Source organism: Ursus maritimus, unplaced genomic scaffold (assembly GCF_017311325.1).
Source record: "Ursus maritimus isolate PB19 unplaced genomic scaffold, ASM1731132v1 scaffold_35, whole genome shotgun sequence".
In the NCBI taxonomy this organism is placed as follows: domain Eukaryota; kingdom Metazoa; phylum Chordata; class Mammalia; order Carnivora; family Ursidae; genus Ursus; species Ursus maritimus.
The window spans coordinates 14,907,588-14,926,057 of NW_024426119.1; the positions used below are offsets into that span (position 1 = coordinate 14,907,588).

An 18,470-nucleotide genomic window follows, 5' to 3' on the forward strand; every position below is an offset into this window, starting at 1 on the left:
ATTGATGTGCAAGAGGTAAATATTTTTCAATACTCATTCTTTTTCACTTCCTATATGAGAAATATTTTGTAACTGCTCTTGTTTTTGTAACTAAGGGAAAGGGAAAGAAGCCATTTTCCAGCACCTTCCCCATAAGTCACCGTTTTCTTCAAGCTATCAGCTGAAGAAGCAAGAAGGATTATTTCTGGTTACGATTCATTTTTATTTTTAAAAACTGTTTATTTTTAAAGACTATTTACAATCTTAAGAGGTGATTTCCTGATCAGTCAGTACTAAAGAGCATTCTCGAAACTTGAATGTGCTGCTGTCCAAATTTGAGTCCGTTCATCCTGGCATTGAATAATTACTATTCCAAAAATTACTATTACTGGAGAAATACAATATTATTTATATCAGCCTAACCTCGGTTCACTCTAGTGGCTGGAATATATTCTGTTTACCAGAATCACCTCCATCTAATTTTTTAAAAGGATTTGGTAGAAGGCTGTTAACATAAATCCTTGAGTATCACACTGGTAAAATGTGGAAGAAGTTTTTTGGTCTACCGATCTGTGGTTTAGTCTGTTGAATGTGTCAAAGCCAGATTTCTTAGGTGGGTTCTGACTTTCTCCACAGTGTGTTAAGTATGTTTGGTTTTGCCAGCAGACTTACATGAGTGTATTGTCAGTGCCTTCTTTCAAGTTTTGTTCATCTTCATAACATGTGTATTTACTGAAATAACTCTTCCCTACCAAGGTATGAAGAAGAAAAGTTAAAAAAGAAACAAAAAAGGTATATGCACACCTTGACTGGCTTGCATCTAGACTAGTCCATTTGCATTGCACAGACTAACTTCCTTATTGGTTGGTTAGCTTGTAGACAAAGATAATAGCATTTGTAAATATAAACATACCCCAGAATCCAAATATAGAGTGAATCCGAAGTTCCTGATGCTGAATATGGCTTGGAGTCACCCTGTTCTAACACCACGTGTAATGCCAATTAGTAATTAAAGGCCATAGCCCCTCCTCACTCCTTCATGTTACCCATACTGATAGCAAAACCAAAGAAATTGCTACGAATACTATTTGGAAAACCAATTACCTATAAGCTTTTCTCTGTTTCACCATGTTGTTTAAATGTCTAACTAGTGCTTTTGATAAATATATACGTACTTTTTTAAGGTAACAATTTATTTCCCTGGGGTTTATGAGTATATTTGCAATGCACATATTCTTTGGCTAACCAACATTGATTTCCCTATACGCTTAAACGGCCTGCTAACCAGTCAAATTCTACATATGATAAAATACCTAAAATTCAGTATACCATTAAATAGTTAAACACTGCTTTCCATCTTTAATTTTGAATACTTCCGCTTTGAGCATAACAAACTATTAGCTATTAATATCTTGGCATAGAAGAGGAAGGGCAAGGTATAAAATAGTTACCATTTTGTGGAGCAGTTTAGAACAGTGTAGTATTTGGAGCTGACTTGTTAATGGATTTTTTTTTTTTTAATGGCAAATTAGCAAAGCAGCTTTAATACAGTCTCTCTTAAGTGGAGAGATTCTTTGAACACATTTTGGCTTTGTTGATGAGCCAGAATTCAGTTGACCATGTGATGGGATCATAGCTTTACATTTTTATTTGACTCTTAACAGTTTAACAAGCATTTTAACATAGAAATGTGGATGGTAATTTGAGATATTGCTACTCTTTTTCCTTTCTAGACACTGGTGTACACTTGCCAGATAGATAACTGAAATTAAAAATATAATTGTATAATGAAGCCAGCTGCTTCATGGATTTCAAAATGAATTGCTTTTGTTGATAAAATCTGTATTGTTCCTTTTTACAAAGTTCTGAGTTTTTAATTACCTGGAATTCAGGCATCAGAAAAATAGTGGAACTATACTTTTTATTTAAATATATTGTTTGATGACCTACCAATACTATTTTATCTTGATTTTTTCCTTCTTTTTTTACTTTTGTTTTGTTTGTGGTAGAATCATTACATATATCTTTCAGACACTTCTTAGTTTTTGCACAAAGTTTGTTAGTCTTAAAAAATAATCCTTGTCAGCTTGAAAGTGGTGACGTTTAAGTTTTAAAAATAAAGGAGCATATTTTTAGAAATGTAACCGAGGCTCTGTGTGGAGGAGCTTACTTAAGGTGAAATCTCTAATAATGAGTACTGGGAATAAGGAGGATTCAAAGCTGAGTGTACAAGCAAAGTAGTTTTAAATGTTGTAGATGTTTCTTTCAAACCACTCAGTGCAAGTGTGGCCAGAGAGATTGCAGTTGTTAAAATGTTGGGATGTAGTTTAAAAATAAAGTAATTTTCGACATAGTTCAGATGTTGAAAAGACTGGATGTATATTGCATGCCTTATCGAGACTATATACCTCTCATAGTTTTGATACCAGGCTAAAAAATGTTTCTAAATCTTATTAATCTGGCTCTACCACAGACCAAGACTTTTGGGTCTCATTCATAATGTTGAGGTGATCCTAGTCATGGGTGGTGCTGGTCATAGTAACGGAAACAAGTGTGAAAAGTATCATATATTACACCAAATTGTTTTAAACTCCTTTCCATCAGTAATGCAAACGGGTACGAATATAATAGTAATAGACTGTTGTACATTATCTTTAAAGTGTTGTTTGTAATTGTGTTGTAATTACATAATTCTTCTAATGCCCACTTGCCAAAATTTTGATACGATCTCTCCACAACCCACCGCTAATCCAGTTCTATTTTTAACCCAATCTAGATATTTCCAATTATTAAATTTGATGGCTTCTATCAAAATAAGTGAAAGGCATTTATATTCTCCGTATACCAATAAATTTTGGCGAACAGTTTCTGCAATATGCATATGTACCACTGAATTTAAAAGCATTCATCAGTTGGTGGCATTAGTGGCACTTCAGCATTCCGGTTAACAAAATCATTTTTGAGGGAGTTTTTCCTGCCGCTCCCCATCGCTTAGGTCCCAGCCCTGCTACAGTTCAAGACTTGAATATGCCTGTTAAAATGTGAACTTTTAATAAAGCTTGTGGGCATTTGTATGTAAAGTATTTTATAATCTTTAAAGAAACAGCAGTCACATTTCTTGCCAGTGTCCTCTTGTCTTTAAAAATTATCTTTCCTGGTTGGGGAAATGTTTGGTAACCTTTTTACTATGTCTGCTTCTTTGCAAAGCTTTGTTTTTAACAGAATAATATTCTATGCTAAAAGTAGTCACAATTTTTAGAAAGAAGATTGTTTAGTTGCTAGTGTCTTATTATCTATATTGTTTTTCATTAAACAGAGTTGATCAAGAGCTTAATGGAAAACAAGATGAACCGAAAAGTGAACAGTAAGTTTGGCATCTAGTCCAAACAAGACAAGAATGTGCTGATGAAGCAGTGCTCTTTTTTGCATTTATAATGCATTATTGGCCCTGATTTTTATGTAACCTGTTACAAAATTGACTTGACTCTTCCTTAATGGACTTTTGTATAAGGGACTGTTCACTGCTGTATTGGTTTGCAAATCTCTTGAATTTAGCTCTTTATTAGCTAATTATATTGTAATCCTTTTATATGTTATATTGCTAAATAGCAGAGAACCACACTTTATATAAAGCAGTTTAGCGTTTGTTTGTTGAATGATGCATCATCTTCAGTCAACTATTTATATGCCTAAATGGTAAAGGAAAGAGATAATATATATTTTTATGTTTCTGAGCAATATTTTTTAATGTATACCTGTCTTGTGGAAGAATGTGCAGGTAAATAAGGCCATGATTTGTAAAGTGCATGTTTGAATTTTTGTTTTTGTAAATGGTTAGATACATTTCCTGGGTAACTTAGAAAACAGAGTTGCCCCTAAGGTGAGGGACAGTTAAACTGGTTCTCATGAATACCCAAAGGTCATGTATGTAGTCTGAGTAGATTAATACTATCCTAAGCTGCTTTTTTTTCTCATTTAATACCGTTTCTTAATTCAGAAGCGCAAATACAAGTGTATTGCACACTTTCCTTTTTAAACTTTTAAAGACAAGTCAAAAAGCCATTTTTAGAACTAGAGAATTTAAGAGGCCAAGAAGTGGGGTTTGTATATATGTATATATGGGACATTTTATCTTCTGGCCAAAAGTCAGAACTTTATAAAAATTTTTGGTCTGTTCACTAATGTGAAATAAGCTGTGTGGCCAGGGTATCACTCTCCAGAATTTGTGAGTGCCGTGTAGTAGTCAGAGACCGTGAGGAGTGACTCACTGTCACTGTTTTTCTGTAGAAAATAGGGGCTGCTTTTTTAACTGCTCTCAATGTGGGCACTTTACCAAAATACTTCTTAAACTTGATAGTAGGTAGGTGTGTGACCTAATCAGATTTGTGTATATTCACATTTTCTGTTGAATCATGTTGACAGTACTGTAAATTAAGTTATTTTTTAAGTCTTAGAGCATCATTATATTATGCTGTTTTGGACGACATTTGATATAAGCATATCAGCTTTGTGTTTAATTTGGTAAATACCTTGACTCTACATTGACATACATTGTCCTGAGGTGCCCAGACAGAACTTAGTTACCCACAGAATCATCCTAAAACAACAGATTGGTCTGATAACTGTGTCATATGCTTGTGTGACTCATACACATGTGGAAAAATTAGGATCCTCCAAGTTTGAGGGTACTACCACACCCCAGCCCTTCCTATAAGGTAATTTACAAATGAATGTCCCAGAATAGCAAAATTGAAGCAGATGAGAGCTAAGCTTTTAGGACTTATTCTGTCCCAGACTGAACACACGTGTGGCTTTTACCATTGCCATTTTTTATATAAAGTTTCTGTTACAAAAGAAACTTTTCCTTTACTTTTTGTCCTCCTCAGTTATAAACTTGGCATGCTAACCTAAGTCCAATTATGGGAGTTGCTGGAGGATTCCCAGGACGAGCTGTTCCTCAGCAGCCTTCTGACTTAACTTGGATCCAGCAGGCGTGGGCAGATCCTAAACTAATGTCATCCTGGCAAATAAAGCCCAAACCATTATCGCTTGCTCAAAGCTCAGAGACAGTTTGTGTCGGAAACAAACTGACAGTAACAACTGAGGCATTCCTTCTGAATTTAGCATACGAGAATTCTGAGTAAAGGGTCACTGCATGTAATTATGATTAGAGTCTACGTAGAGCACTTTCATAGCCTTTCATCTGTAAGTCTTCATTCTGTTGACAATTTGCCGAGCTTTTTAAATAGGTGGCTTTCCTCCACGTGAAGCACACGGTTCTTCAGGTTCAACAGTTTATTGTGCTTATTCACTTTCGCTTTTGCAAGCATGGTTCCTAACTGTAGATACAACTTGTTGCAGAAGTGGCACATTTTCGTTAATATTTTTTTAAAGTACAAGTAACCCTTTATTAGAACGTGAAAATTCAGAGGGAACAGTGTTAATACTCGGGATATTATGAAAGGGATGTGCTGTGAATCGTTGGATTAAAAGACACCTGCTCTGACCTACACCTTAATGGAATCTGGTACAGGGACATGCCCCGTAATAAATGTTTCATAACTAGAAGGCATGAGATCGTAACTAGTAGGTTAGAGGAAAAGCACTTAGCAAGTTTGTTATTTGTAATTTGTCACTATGTGACATTCCCCCCATATCATTCAATTTTAATTTTCCAGGGCTGGTTGAAATGAAAGTACGTAAAATGTAGTATTTTACCTTTCTGCTGGGGTCATGGATCTAACTTAACTTGTTTAATTTGATTTTTGTCACTGTATTTTGTTATACGTGGGATCCGAGTGTCTCTTTTTAATCAAAAGTTTCTCATATAAAGGAATTTGGTTGTGTTCTGCTTGGACAGATTCCTAAGTAGCACCAAGGAAAATGCTATATTGGCCCCCCACTTGAAGCTTAATAGCCTTTAACTCAAGTGGGGCATGGGGAGGATAGGATCCTAAGGAGAGCCTGGTGGGGTAGTTTGAAAGGAAGATAACCAAACAAGGAAGTAAGAGAAAGAACTCTAAAGGGCAAAGAGGAGCTTTTATCTCGGATGTCACTGAATGTGTCAAGGGAAGTACTGTGTATGGCAGCTCTTTGCACCATGTAAGAGGCTTTCTTGTATCCAACGGGAAAACCTACAGGCTTCACACACAATATGTGAATTAAGACTGGAGTGAAGAGGGCAAAAGCTGATAATACCTATAATGAGAATTTGTATTTTCCTCTGTTTTGTCTCTTCATACACAAGCAAGTTTGTACAGAGAGGGTTAGCAATTACACTGCTCAGATTCAAGTTTAGGACTAGGTTATTTTTCATATTTTATGAAACATGGTAAACAATGTAGTCTTCCAAAGTGGACAGCACTATTTAGTGACTGCACTGAATACTGAAATTTGCTGATCGGTAAGTAGATATCAGTAGCTAGAATTTCTTCAACTAAAACTTCAGAATTTAAGGTAAAGGTTCTGTTTTTGATAGAGATTTCTTGTCGATGACTATAGTGTTACTATTTGCTTGTTTTTATGTGAGTGCTCAGGGAATTTGGAAGTGTTTGATTTAGTGCAGAAGTGGCTTTTTTAGATTTCTTCAATTGAGAGGTAAATTAGCGGATATTATTGGTTAGAATAGGCCAATTTCTTGTTGAGATCAGTAAAGGTATGGATATAAGGTGACAGTAGCTTTGTCCTTTTTCCCGTGTTATATGTGGAAAATTGCTAACATTGCTCAATCAGAAGGGAGAAGATAGGCTGAAAATAGAAATTTGCTAATCCGTTCCATCATGTTTTCTTATTTTTTTGAATATTTAGACATTTGAGAAATGGATCACAAACCTCAAAAGGAAGGAATAGAGGAGTTAATGTGCTTATTATTAGACCAAATATTCTGTTAGAGTTTATCCTTGTCACAGGGAACAGGAATTGTGTGATTTGAGTCGCTGGGAGAAAGCATGAAGAATTTAGCCTCACCTGAGAAGGTCAGCTGGTTAGGGAAGTGGGAGATTTTCTGCTCAGTGTTCTAATAGTACAGAAGAATTACCTAGGGATCCTTTCACTCACCTCTTCCCTAGTCCCAAGATTCCAAATGAAATTAGAATCAGATCAGTGGTGAGTCCCAGTAAAGTAACTTTCTTTTCAAGTTCCAAATGGTACTTGAAAATAAGTATTGTGTTGGACATAACGACTGACACTAAAATTTGAACGTAGCTGTTACTTTGTTGCAACTGTTTATGATAGATCTACTTAATTTCTTATGTTTGGAGAATTACTTTTAAGAATACTATGAAAAGTTCACATAAAGCACTTAAACACCTGATGAAAATCCAGGGTTTAATTAAGCTTTCAGATTGATAAAGAATTGCATTGAGCTGCTTGCTTCGTATAGCTGTCTGATTCTATCTTGTAAGACATTGTACAAGAGGTTAAAACATTTACATTTTGGAATCTTTGTGTTTTCACAATCAGTGTGGCTAAGGAGGAACTTGGAAAATAATACTAATTAGCTATTCCACTGCACTTTTAAAAGTTCTGCCCCTTAAACCATTTATTTACATAAACCTAGCTAGCAAATGTTGGAGGTGTGTTCAGGACCACTGACTTGCACAGTCCATAGGACACTATTCACATAGAACACAATTCAGAGTGAGTTAGACACCTACACACTTTGATACAGATTTCAAAAATTGAAATATTTTTCTTAATGTAAGTTCACGGGCTGCCATTTAGACACAGTGTGCTGTGATCATTTCACTACCATTCAGTTGATGTTGCGTAGCCTTGGTGCTGTCATTTTACAGTGTGTGAAATTTAGTTCTGATGACTGTGTGTGCAAGATGTTGATGTGATCCCTGTAAGAAATAATAGGTTTGGCCGTGATTTACTAAGGAGGTGTAATATTTTTCCTTTGACTTGTTAGGAATACAGTAACTTGTGTCCTGATTTGTTGCACATCATATTTTTGCAACGTTAATGACTTTAAATAAATTAATTGGAAAGTTTGTTTTTGACTCATTTTTATGACATTTTTTGTCTTCCATTATGCTATTAAATTTTGACACTGAATTATCTCATAAGCCTTTCAGATAGTTTTAGGCCTTTTGTTTCTGTAGTCTGGGTTCTACTTCCTATTCTTCAAGGGAGTGAAGTGTTCATCCTGCTTTAATTTTAAACATTACCTTAATTATCATATTTTGTATTTCATAGTTTAGAATCATTTTAGGAGTGGGGAATCCAACTATAAAATCAATTCAATAAGTGGCTCTGAAAACATGGCATCAATGAGACTCTGTTTAGCTTATAGACCTGCTCAGAGATTCCACTTAGTAACACTTAGGTATTTACTCCTTAATCACTGTTCGGCTACTTAATGGCAAACAGCTGTACACATATTGCTGCCTTTAATCCACAATTAGGATACCATTTGGATTTATATAAACTCAATAATAGTGAAGTGTTTGTCTTCCATTAGGTACAAATTTTAAATACATATTCTCCCACATTAAAATTCTTCAGGAACCACAAGAGCTTGCTGGGCTGAGTTGCAGCCCTATTTCGAATGGTAAAGAAATGCTCTAATCTTCAGAATTTGTCTTCAATTTAGTATTGCGGGGTCTTCAACAGTATTACCCAGAATACATTTCAAGCATAAAATGTGACTGCCCTGACACATTCCTAATTGTGTATCTAACAGTGGGTAAGATTAGTCTCTCAAAATTATAATTCCCTTATGAATGATTTAGTAAACCTGCTGCATTACTCGGAAAGGAACCCAGTCCACGGGTGTAGGGCTTGAAAGCGGCTGGCTCCACGCCCCTCGTCCCTCCACACCCAGCCCTCTCCCGGCGAGTCTCGAGCGGCGTGCGGGAGCACGGGCTGGGCGGGGCCTCCCGGCCCACCCGCGTGCTGTCACTTCCAGGTTCGGCGAGCACTTCCGGGTCGTCGGCTCAGCTCTGCGGCTCCCTCAGCGGCCGAAGAGGTGGTCGGGAAGTAGGTGCTTCCTGCTGGGCTGCTGGCTGCTCCGCTTCTGTCCGCTCCGCGGCGGGAAGCGCCTTCCCCACAGGTACTTGGTGAGCCGGGCTCGCGCTCCCTGCAGTCCCCCCGAGGTGGGGTTGCGGTCGGTTGGGTCTCCGAGGGCTGCGCGGAGGGCAGGGGCCCAGGGTGGGCCCGTTACCGCCTTCGCTACCGGGATGGCCCCGCGGCCGGTACCCGCGAATGGAAAGTGCGGGAGGCGGCGGGAGGCGGTTGCGTCCTCTGGCGGGAGGTTTGTGGTCCTCGGGGCGCCAGCCACGGCCCTAGGGGAGGTCTTCAGCCCAGCGCGGTGTTTTTAACCAGGTGAATGTCTTTACGCATCCAGGGTTGTGTTGTGTTGTTTTGTTTTTGCCGAATATCAGGGGAGCGTATTCCGTAAGTGTCTCGTGCCTGTGCTGCTTCGCTTGTTTGAAGTCCGCCTTGAACTTCAAGCCAGCTCCCGCCGGGTAATGAATTTAAACAGGACTAGGACTACCGAGTTATTTGCACATTTCGTAAGGGATTTTTAAGAATCTAAGATCATTAAAGCAAGTAACTTTAACAAATGTTTAAATAACTTAGAGCCGTTTTTTTAAATTAGTATTTACTGTGGTATAATTGACACATTAGTTTCAGGTTAGTGTTTTCGTTTTCTTCAGATAAATAGGAGAAGCGGAATTGCTGGATCATTTGGTAGTTCTATTTTTAATTTTTTGAGGAACCTCCATACTGTTTTCCACAGTGTGCAGCAGTTTGCATTCCCGCCAAGAGTGCACAAGGGTCCTATTTTCTCTACCTTCTTGCCGGCGCTTATCTCCTGTCGTCTTGATAGTAATGGCCATTATAACAGGTGTGAGGTGATAGCTCATTGTGGTTTTTATTTGCATTTCCCTCATGATTTCGTGGCGTTAAACTACTTTTCATATGTCTGTTGTTGATCTGTATGTGTTCTTTGGGAAAATGTCCGTTTGGATCTTCTGCCCGTTTTTTAATCAGCTTGTTTGCTGTTGAGTTGTATGAATTCTTTATATATTTTGGGTATTAGCTTCTTATTAGATACATGATGAGCAAATAGTTTCTCCCGTTCCGTAGGTTGCCTTTGTTTTTTTATGTACAACTATGTTTATTATCACTTTGAACCTCTACTTTATTTGGCTATATTGCCCGACATTTCAGTTCACTTGTCCTAATATTTAACTCTTAAATTGTGTATTTAGTATATATATAAAAGTCAGTATTTTGAAGGTTTCAAACCTTCTGTGTCTGTTGTTCATCAACTCCCTCTACCATATCATGCCCCTACCCCTGCAGCTACCAATCTGTTCTCTGAATCTACATGCTTGTTTTTTCCCCCCTTTTTGGTTTTCGATTCCACGTGTATCCGACATCCTATGGTATTTGCCTTTCTCTATCTCACTTAACTTCATTTAATGATAATGCCCATGATGTCTATTCCTGTTATAAATGGCAAAATTTCATTCTTTTTATGGCTGAATAATATTCCATTGTAATATCACCACAATTTCTTTATTGGTGGGCACTTAGGTTGCTCCTAGAGCTTGGCTATTGTAAATAATGTTGCAATGAACATATATATATCTTTTCGAGTGAGTGTTTTCATTTTGGGGGGCTAAATAGTCAGTAGTGGAATTGCTGTATCATATGGTAGTTCTGTTTTTAATTTTTAAGAACCTCCACACTGTTTTCCACAGTGGCTTTACCAATTTACATTCCCACTGTAGGGCACGAGGGTTCCTTTTCTCCACATCCTCACCCACGCTTGTTACTTCTTGCCTTTTTAATAATAGCCATTCTAACAGATGTGAGGTGATAGCTCATTGTGGTTTTGATTTTACATTTCCCTGGTGATGAGTGATGTTGAGCATCTTTTCATGTGTCTGTTGGCCATCTCTATGTCTTCTCTGGAAAAGTGTCTGTTCAGATCTCCTTCCAATTTTTAAATTGAGTTATTTGTTCTTTTGCTGTTGAGTTGTATGAATTGTATATTTTGGATATCAATTTCTTATATGATTTGCAAATATTTTCTTCCATTCAGTAGGTTGCCTTTTTGTTTTGTTGGTTTCCATTGCTGTGCGGAAGATTTTTAGTATGAGGTAGTTCCACTTTTGTATTTTGCTTTTTTTGGTTTTGCTTCTGGGGTCAAATTCAAAAAATCATAGCACCAGTGTCAAGGAACTTGCTGTAGCTGTGTATTCTTCTAGGAGTTTTATAGTTTCGGGTCTTACATTCAAGTCTTCAATCCATTTTGAGTTGGTCATTGTGTGTGGTGTGTGAGTTAGTGGCCCAGTTCCATTCTTCTGCGTGTGTTTGTGCAGTTTTCTCAGCACCATTTATTGAAGATACTGTCCTTTCCCCCATTAGATGGCCTTGGCTTCTTTGTTGTAAATTCATTGAGCATCTATGCCCGGGTTCATTATGGGCTATTACGTTCTATTGATGTGTGTGTCTGTTTTATGCCAGTACCATACTCTTTGATTACTATAGCTTTGTAATATTGTGGGATCAGGGAGCATGTTTCCTCCAGCTTTGTTCTTTCTCAAGATTGCTTTGGCTATTGGAGGTTTGGTGGTTCCATACAAATTTTAGGATTGTTCTGTGTCTTTGAAAAATGCTATTGGAATTTTGATGGGATTGCATTGAATCTGTAAATTGCTTTGGGTAGTAAGGACATATTTTAATAATATTCTTCTAATCCATGAGCATGGATCTTTCCATTTATTTTGTCTTCTTCAGTTTCTCTTATTAATGTTTTGTAAGCTTTTCAATATACAGGTCTTTCACCTCCTGGGTTAAATTTATTTCTACGTATCTTGTTCCTTTTGATGCAGTTGCAAACGTGATTGTTTTATTTCTCTCCTGGTTTATTTTACTTTTTCCTTTCCAGTTTGGATGGCTTTTATTTCTATTTTTTGCCTAATTGCTCTGGAAGGACTTACAGTACTTTGTTGAATATAAGAGGGCAAGAGTCTTGTCTTGTTGGTGATCGCAGAGGAAGGGCTTTCGGCTTATCACTGTTGACTGTGATGTTAGCTATGGGCTTGTACTATTTGGCCTTTATTATGTTGAGGTATGTTCCCTCTACGTTCACTTTGTTGACAGTTATCATATATGGATGTTGAATTTTGTCAAATGCTTTTTCTGCGTGTGTCGAGATGATCATATGATTTTTATCCTTCATTTTGTTAATATGGTGTATCACATTGGCAGATTTGAGGCTGTTGAACCATTCTCACATCCCTCAAATAAATCCCCCTCGATCCTGGTGTATGATCCTTTTAATGTATTGTTGAATTCACTTTGTTAATATTTATTGAGGATTTTTGCATGTATATTCATCAGGGATGTTGGCCTGCAATTTTTTTTTTTTCTTGAGGCATCCTTGTCTGGTTTTGGTTTCAGGGTAATACTGGACTCTTAAAATGAGTTTGGAAGAGTTTATTCCTCTTCTTTTTTTTTTTTTTGTTTTTTTTAAGATTTATTTATTTGAGACAGAGTGCACGTGCCTAAGCGCCCAAGTTGGGGGAGGGGCAGAGGGAGAGAATCTTCAAGCAGACCCCTGGTTAGTGGAGAGCCCAGTGCAGGGCTCAGTCCCATGACCCTCCTCTTTTATTTTTTGAAAGAGTTTGAGAAGGACTGGTACTAATTCTTTGAATGTTAGGTAGAATTTTTCAGTGAAGCCATCTGATCCTGGACTTCTGTTTGTTGAGAAGTTTTTGTTTACTGATTAAATCTCCTTGTGAGTAATTGGTGTATTCAGATTTTCTATTTCACCATTATTCAGTTCTGTGTTTTAAGGAATTAATTTCTTCTAGGTTGTCCAGTTTGTTGGCATATAATGTTCACAGCAGTCTCTTAAGTTCCTGTTTTTGTAATGTCAGTTGTAACATCTTTTTCATTTCTGATTTTATTTATTTGAATGTTTTTCCAGGTGAGTTTTACTAAAGACTTGTCAATTTTATCTTTCTAAAGAGCCAGCTCTTTTGTTTTATTAATAATTCTATTTCATCTCTATCTTTATGTTCTTCCTTCTGCTAATTTTGGGCTTCATTTGAATTGTGCGTGTGTGTGTGTGTGTGTGTGTGTGTGTCTAGTTCCTTGAGGTGTAAAGTTAGGTCGTTTGTGAGACTTTTCTTATTTCTCATGGTAGACATTTATCAATATGAACTTCCCTCTTACAACTGGTTTTGACGTATCCAACAAACGGATATATGTCCATTTTCCATTTGTCCCAAGGCATTTTTAAATTTCTCTTTGATTTCTCCTTTGACCCATTGGTCATTCAGTAACATGTTGTATAATCTTCACACATTGTGAATTTTCTAGGTTTCTTTGTGTATTTAATTTCTAGTTCCATACCCTTGTGGTCGTATAAGATGTTTGATATGATTTCAGTCCGCCTAAATTCATTGGCTTGTTTTGTGGCTTAATCTATGATCTATCTTGGAGAATGTTGCATATGCACTTGAGAAGAATGTATATTCTATTGCTTTTGGATGGAAGGTTCTGTGTATTTATGTTAAGTTAATCTGGTCTAACGTGTTGCTCTAAGACTGATGTTTCCTTACTAATTTTCTGTCTGGCTGATCTATGCATTTATATAAATGGAATATTGAAATCTACTATTATTGTATTGCTGTCTATTTATCCCTTTAGGTCTGTTAATATTTTCTTTATATGTTTAGGTGTTCTATGCTGAGTGCACAGGTATTTCCAAATGTTCTGTGTTGGATGGACCCCTTTATCATTATGTGACACCCATCTTGTCTTTTATTACAGTCTTTGTTTTAAAGTCTATTTTTTGTGATGTAAGTTTAGCTATATTAGCTTTCTTTTGGTTTCTGTTTGCATGGAATATCTTTGTCCATCTCTGCACTTTCTGTATATGTTCTTACATCTAAAGTGAATTTCTTGTAGGCACCATATAGCTGGGCCTTGTTTTTTGTTAGTTTGTTTTGTTTTTTTATCCATTCAGCCACTCTGTGTCTTTTGATTGGAGAATGTAATGCATTTACAGTCAAAGTAATTATTGATAGGTATGTACTTACTGCCATTTGTTAATTGTTTATTGGCTGGTTTTGTACTTCTCCTTTTCTTTCTTCCTTTGTGGTTTGATGACTTTCTAAAATTTAGTGGTATCCTTTTTCTTTTGTGTTTTTACTGTAGGTTTTTGCTCTGTGATTACCATAGGCTTACATATAACAACTTATGTCTATAATATTTTTTTTTAAGTATATAAGTAACATACAGTGTCAGTTTCAGGCATACAGCATATCAGTTTGACAGTTTTGTACATTACTCAGTCACCATGATAAGTATGGTTACTGGCACCATACGATGTTATTACACTATTGTTGACTGTATTCTCTATGCTGTACTTTTCATCTCATGACTTATTTTATAACTGGAAGTTTGTACTACTTAATCCCCTTTATCTATTTTGCCCATTCCTGCCACCTGCCTCCCTTCTGGCAACCACTAGTTCTCGGTATTTAAGAGTCTGTTTTGTTTTGTTTTGTTTTGTTTTGTTTAGAATCCACCTAGAGGTGAAATCATACAGTATTTGTCTTTATCTGACTTATTTCACTTCTCATAATACCCTCTGGGTTCATCAATGTTGTCACAAATGGCAAGATTTCTTTTTTATGGCTGAGTAATATTTCTTTGTATATATATACACCACAGTTTTGGTGGGGGGGGTTGTGTAGAGTTGACACACAATGTTACATTAGTTTCAGGTGTACAACTTAGTGATTTGACAAGTTGATACATATTACGCTGCGTTCACTGCAAGTGTAGCTAGCATCTGTCCTGTTACATTGCTCTTACCATATCATTGACTGTACTCCTTATGCTGTGCCTTTTATTCCTGTGACTGAAAAGCCTGTATCTCCCTCTCCCCTTCACCCATTTTATCCACCTCCTCACCCCTCTTCCCTCTGGCAACCATCAGTCTCTGTGCTTATCGACCTGATTTGTTTTTGTTTATCCATTTGTTTGGTTGTGTTTGTTTTTTTTTAATTTTTTGGTTCCACTTATGAGTAGATTCATACAGTATTTATCTCTCTCAGTCTGACTTATTTCACTTAGTGTAATACACTCTAGCTCCATCCATGTTGTCTCAGATGGCATGATGCCATCCTTTTTTATGACTGATAGTCCATTGTGTATCTATGCCACACTGTCTTTATCCATTTGTCTACGGATGGACCCTGGGCTGCTTCCATATCTAGGCTGTTGTGAATAATGCTGCAGTAAACAGGGGTGCGCATATTTTTTCAAATCAGTGTTTTCAGTTTTTTGGGTAAATACACACTAGTGGAATTACTGGATTATATGGTATTTCTATTTTATGTTTTTCGAGGCACCTCCATACTGTTTTCCACAGTGGCTGCCCCAATTTACATTCCTGCCAACAGTGCAAGAGGGTTCCCTTTTCTCCACATGCTCATCAACACTTGACATTTCTTGTGTTTTTGATACTAGCCATTCTAATAGATGTGAAGTGAGATCTCATGGTTTTGATTTGCATTTCCCTGACGATTAGTGATGTTGAGTCTCTTTTCATGTGTGTTGGCCACTTACTTGTATGTCTTCTTTGGAAAGAGGTCTGTTCAGCTCTTCTGCCTATTTTTTAGCCAGATTATTTGATTTGTTGGTGTTGAGTTATAGAAGTTCTTCATAAAATTTTGATATTAACCCCTTATCAGATATATTCTTTGCAGATATCCTCTCCCACTTACAAGGTTGCCTTTGGTTTTATTGATGGTTTCCTTTGCTGTGTGAAAGCTTTTTATTTTGGTGTATGTAGTCCCAGGAGTTTAATTTTTGCTTTTGTTCCCTATGCCTGAGGAGACCTATGCATAAATAAGTTGGTAACGTCCAAGAGATTACTGCCTATGTTTTCTTCCAGGAGTTTTAGGATTTCAGGTCTCACATTTAGGTCCTGAATCCATTTTCTGTTTATTTTTGTATATGGTGTAAGAAAATTGTTCAGCACCATTTATTGAAAATACTCTTTTCCCCATTGTATATTGTTGCCTCCTCCGTGATAGGTTAAGTGACCATATAAATATGGGTTTATTTCTGGGCTCTCTATTCTGTTCCATTGATTCGTCTGTCTTTATGCCAATACCATAATGTTTTAATTACTATGACTGTAATGTACTTTGAAGTCAGGACGCATGTTGCCTCCAGCTTTGTTCTTCTTTGTCAGGATTGCTGTTCCACATACATTTTAGGATTCAGTTTGTTGTAGTTCTGTGAAAAATGGCATTGGAATTTTGATATGGATTGCATTGAACATGTAGATTGCTTTGGGTAGTGTGGGGATTTTAACAATATTCTTCCAACCCATGAGCATGGAATGTCTTTCCATTTATTTTTGTTGTCCTCAATTTCTTTCTTCAGTACTTTACAGTTTTCAGTGTATAGGCCTTGCACCTTGGTTAATTTTTTTTAGGTCTTTTATTCTTTTTGATGCAATTGTTTTCTTAATTTCTCTGATAGGTCATTGTTAACTTACAGCTGTTGTCTAGATAACTCTTAAACTGTTGTCAAATGAGTATGACACAAGATTTGGTACTCCTACTTTGTCAGGTGTGTTATCTCCATTGGGACCTTTGCTTGCCCTTTTTAACCCTCCCCCACCCACCCACCCACATACTTCGGTTTTTGCCCTCACTAATTTACCGAACAGATATTTATTTGGCTTATTTGTTTTGCGTTATGAGTCAGTTATTGTTTGTTCTAGACACTTGCTTCAGTCAGTGAACAAAATAGAAGTCCCTGTTGGAGGATGCAGAAAATACATAGCAGGAAAAGGGGGATTGGGAAGTTCCAGGGTAGAGGTGGAAGTCGGTATTTTAAGTCTGGCCATCAGTTTAAGCCTCATTAAGTGCATATTATACTTGAAGGAATTAAAAGAACCAAGTGGATATCTGGAGGAAGGGTATTCCAGGTAGAACGAGTGGTCTTTACAAAGGCTTACCTAGGGAGGTACATGTCTGTCATGTTCTAAGAAGAACATGGAAGGCAGCGCGTCTGTAGAAGGGTGACAGCAAGGGAGAGATGGGCGATATGGTTGGAGAGATCATAGCTAGATTCTTGTAAGGACTGAGTGCAATGGAAGCCATGGTGGTTTGGAGCGGAAAAGAGATATGGGCTGCTGGGCTGGGATTCAAGTACGGGGACAGTGTGGAAGCAGGGAAACCAATGAGGAAGCTGTTTCAGTAATCCAGTGCCAGATGATCATAGCACAGACCAGGGGGATAACGATGGAGATGGTGAGAAATGGATGGCTTCTGAATGCATGTTGAAGATAGAGTTTACAGGATCTGCCAGGGATTGGATGTGAAGGTGGCATGAGGGGAGTGGGGGATAATCTCAAAGGTTTTTGCGTTTTGGAGTTACGGCGACTGAAATGGGAAAGACAGGAAGTAAAGATGTTGGGTAGGCAGTTGGATCCAGGAGTGAGTTCAAGGGCAGGGTATGGGAAAGGGTGCACCAGTGAGTCTAAGAGAACAGCCCAGGAGCTAAGCTAAGATCCTTTATCAAAGAGGAGGGAGTAATTAATTAGCTGTGTCAAATGATTACGTCTGGTGAGGACTAAGAATTTTGGATTAGCTTTGCCAGTGCCATTGGTGACCTTCGCCATCTGTTTGAGTGTTGGAGGCAAAAGCCTATGAGGAGTGAGTATAAGAAGTGAGCCTATGAGGAGTGAAGAGTGAGTATAAGAGAAAAGGGGAGAAAAGGAATGAGAAGACAGTGAGTATGGATGACTTTTAGGAGCCTTGCTGCACAGCGGAACAGAGAAATACAGTGTAGCTAGTGAGGAAAGGGAGTTGAGACTTTTTTTGGGGGGGGGGGAGATGGGAGAAGTAGCCACCTATTTGTTTGCTGATGGTAATAATCCATAGAGATGGGAAATTTGATGGTGAGGGAGAGAAGGACTAATTCAGTTGTTGGAACAATATTCTTGAGTGTACTCGAGAATAGGCTTGATGCAGAGATAGAAAGACTGTATTTGTGTGGATAACCGCATGGATAGTTTGGCTATAGTGACCGGCGGGGAGGCAGAGTATGTGGTTGTGGATTTTGTTAGGTGGTTTGATGCCGTTTTGAGAGTCTGGAAGTTTGCATTGCTTCATTTTCCTCAGTAAAGTAGAAGTCTTTGTATCACACTTAGACAAGTTTCTAATATTTGATGATGGCATTTAGATATACCGCCCAGTTACTTAGTCACTAACAAATACTTACTGAATGCGTACTGTGTGCCAGGCATTGTTATAGATGGTAAATTTGTCACTGTAACAGAAGTCCCCATCCTACGGAACATCTGTTTTAGCGGACGGAAACAATCAGCGTGTGTATGTCAGCTTCAGTCAACGGTATGAATTAAAGTAGTATAAGGGGAAAGGGGGGTAGTTCCTTTTTATAGGTTGGTCACAGAAGTTCTTTCTGATGAGGTG

The 18,470-nt window shown here is 37.6% G+C and overlaps 1 protein-coding gene across 9 annotated transcripts in view; it reads left to right on the forward strand.

Moving 5' to 3' along the window:
• The window catches only part of BNIP2 (BCL2 interacting protein 2), a 37,280-nt gene that overhangs the window by 16,728 nt on the left and 2,082 nt on the right, over positions 1-18,470 (forward strand). For 2 of the 9 annotated variants that reach the window (XM_040620569.1, XM_008706073.2), the window contains exons 10-13: positions 736-771; positions 3,296-3,343; positions 8,891-9,034; positions 9,366-9,449. In XM_040620569.1, the coding sequence (XP_040476503.1) occupies positions 736-771; positions 3,296-3,343; positions 8,891-9,034; positions 9,366-9,449 (312 nt within the window). Of the gene's footprint in view, positions 1-735; positions 772-2,755; positions 3,042-3,295; positions 7,974-8,890; positions 9,042-9,328; positions 9,450-18,470 lie in introns of those variants that run through there. The other 7 variants (XM_040620570.1, XM_040620572.1, XM_040620574.1 and 4 more) reach the window with 5 other exon arrangements.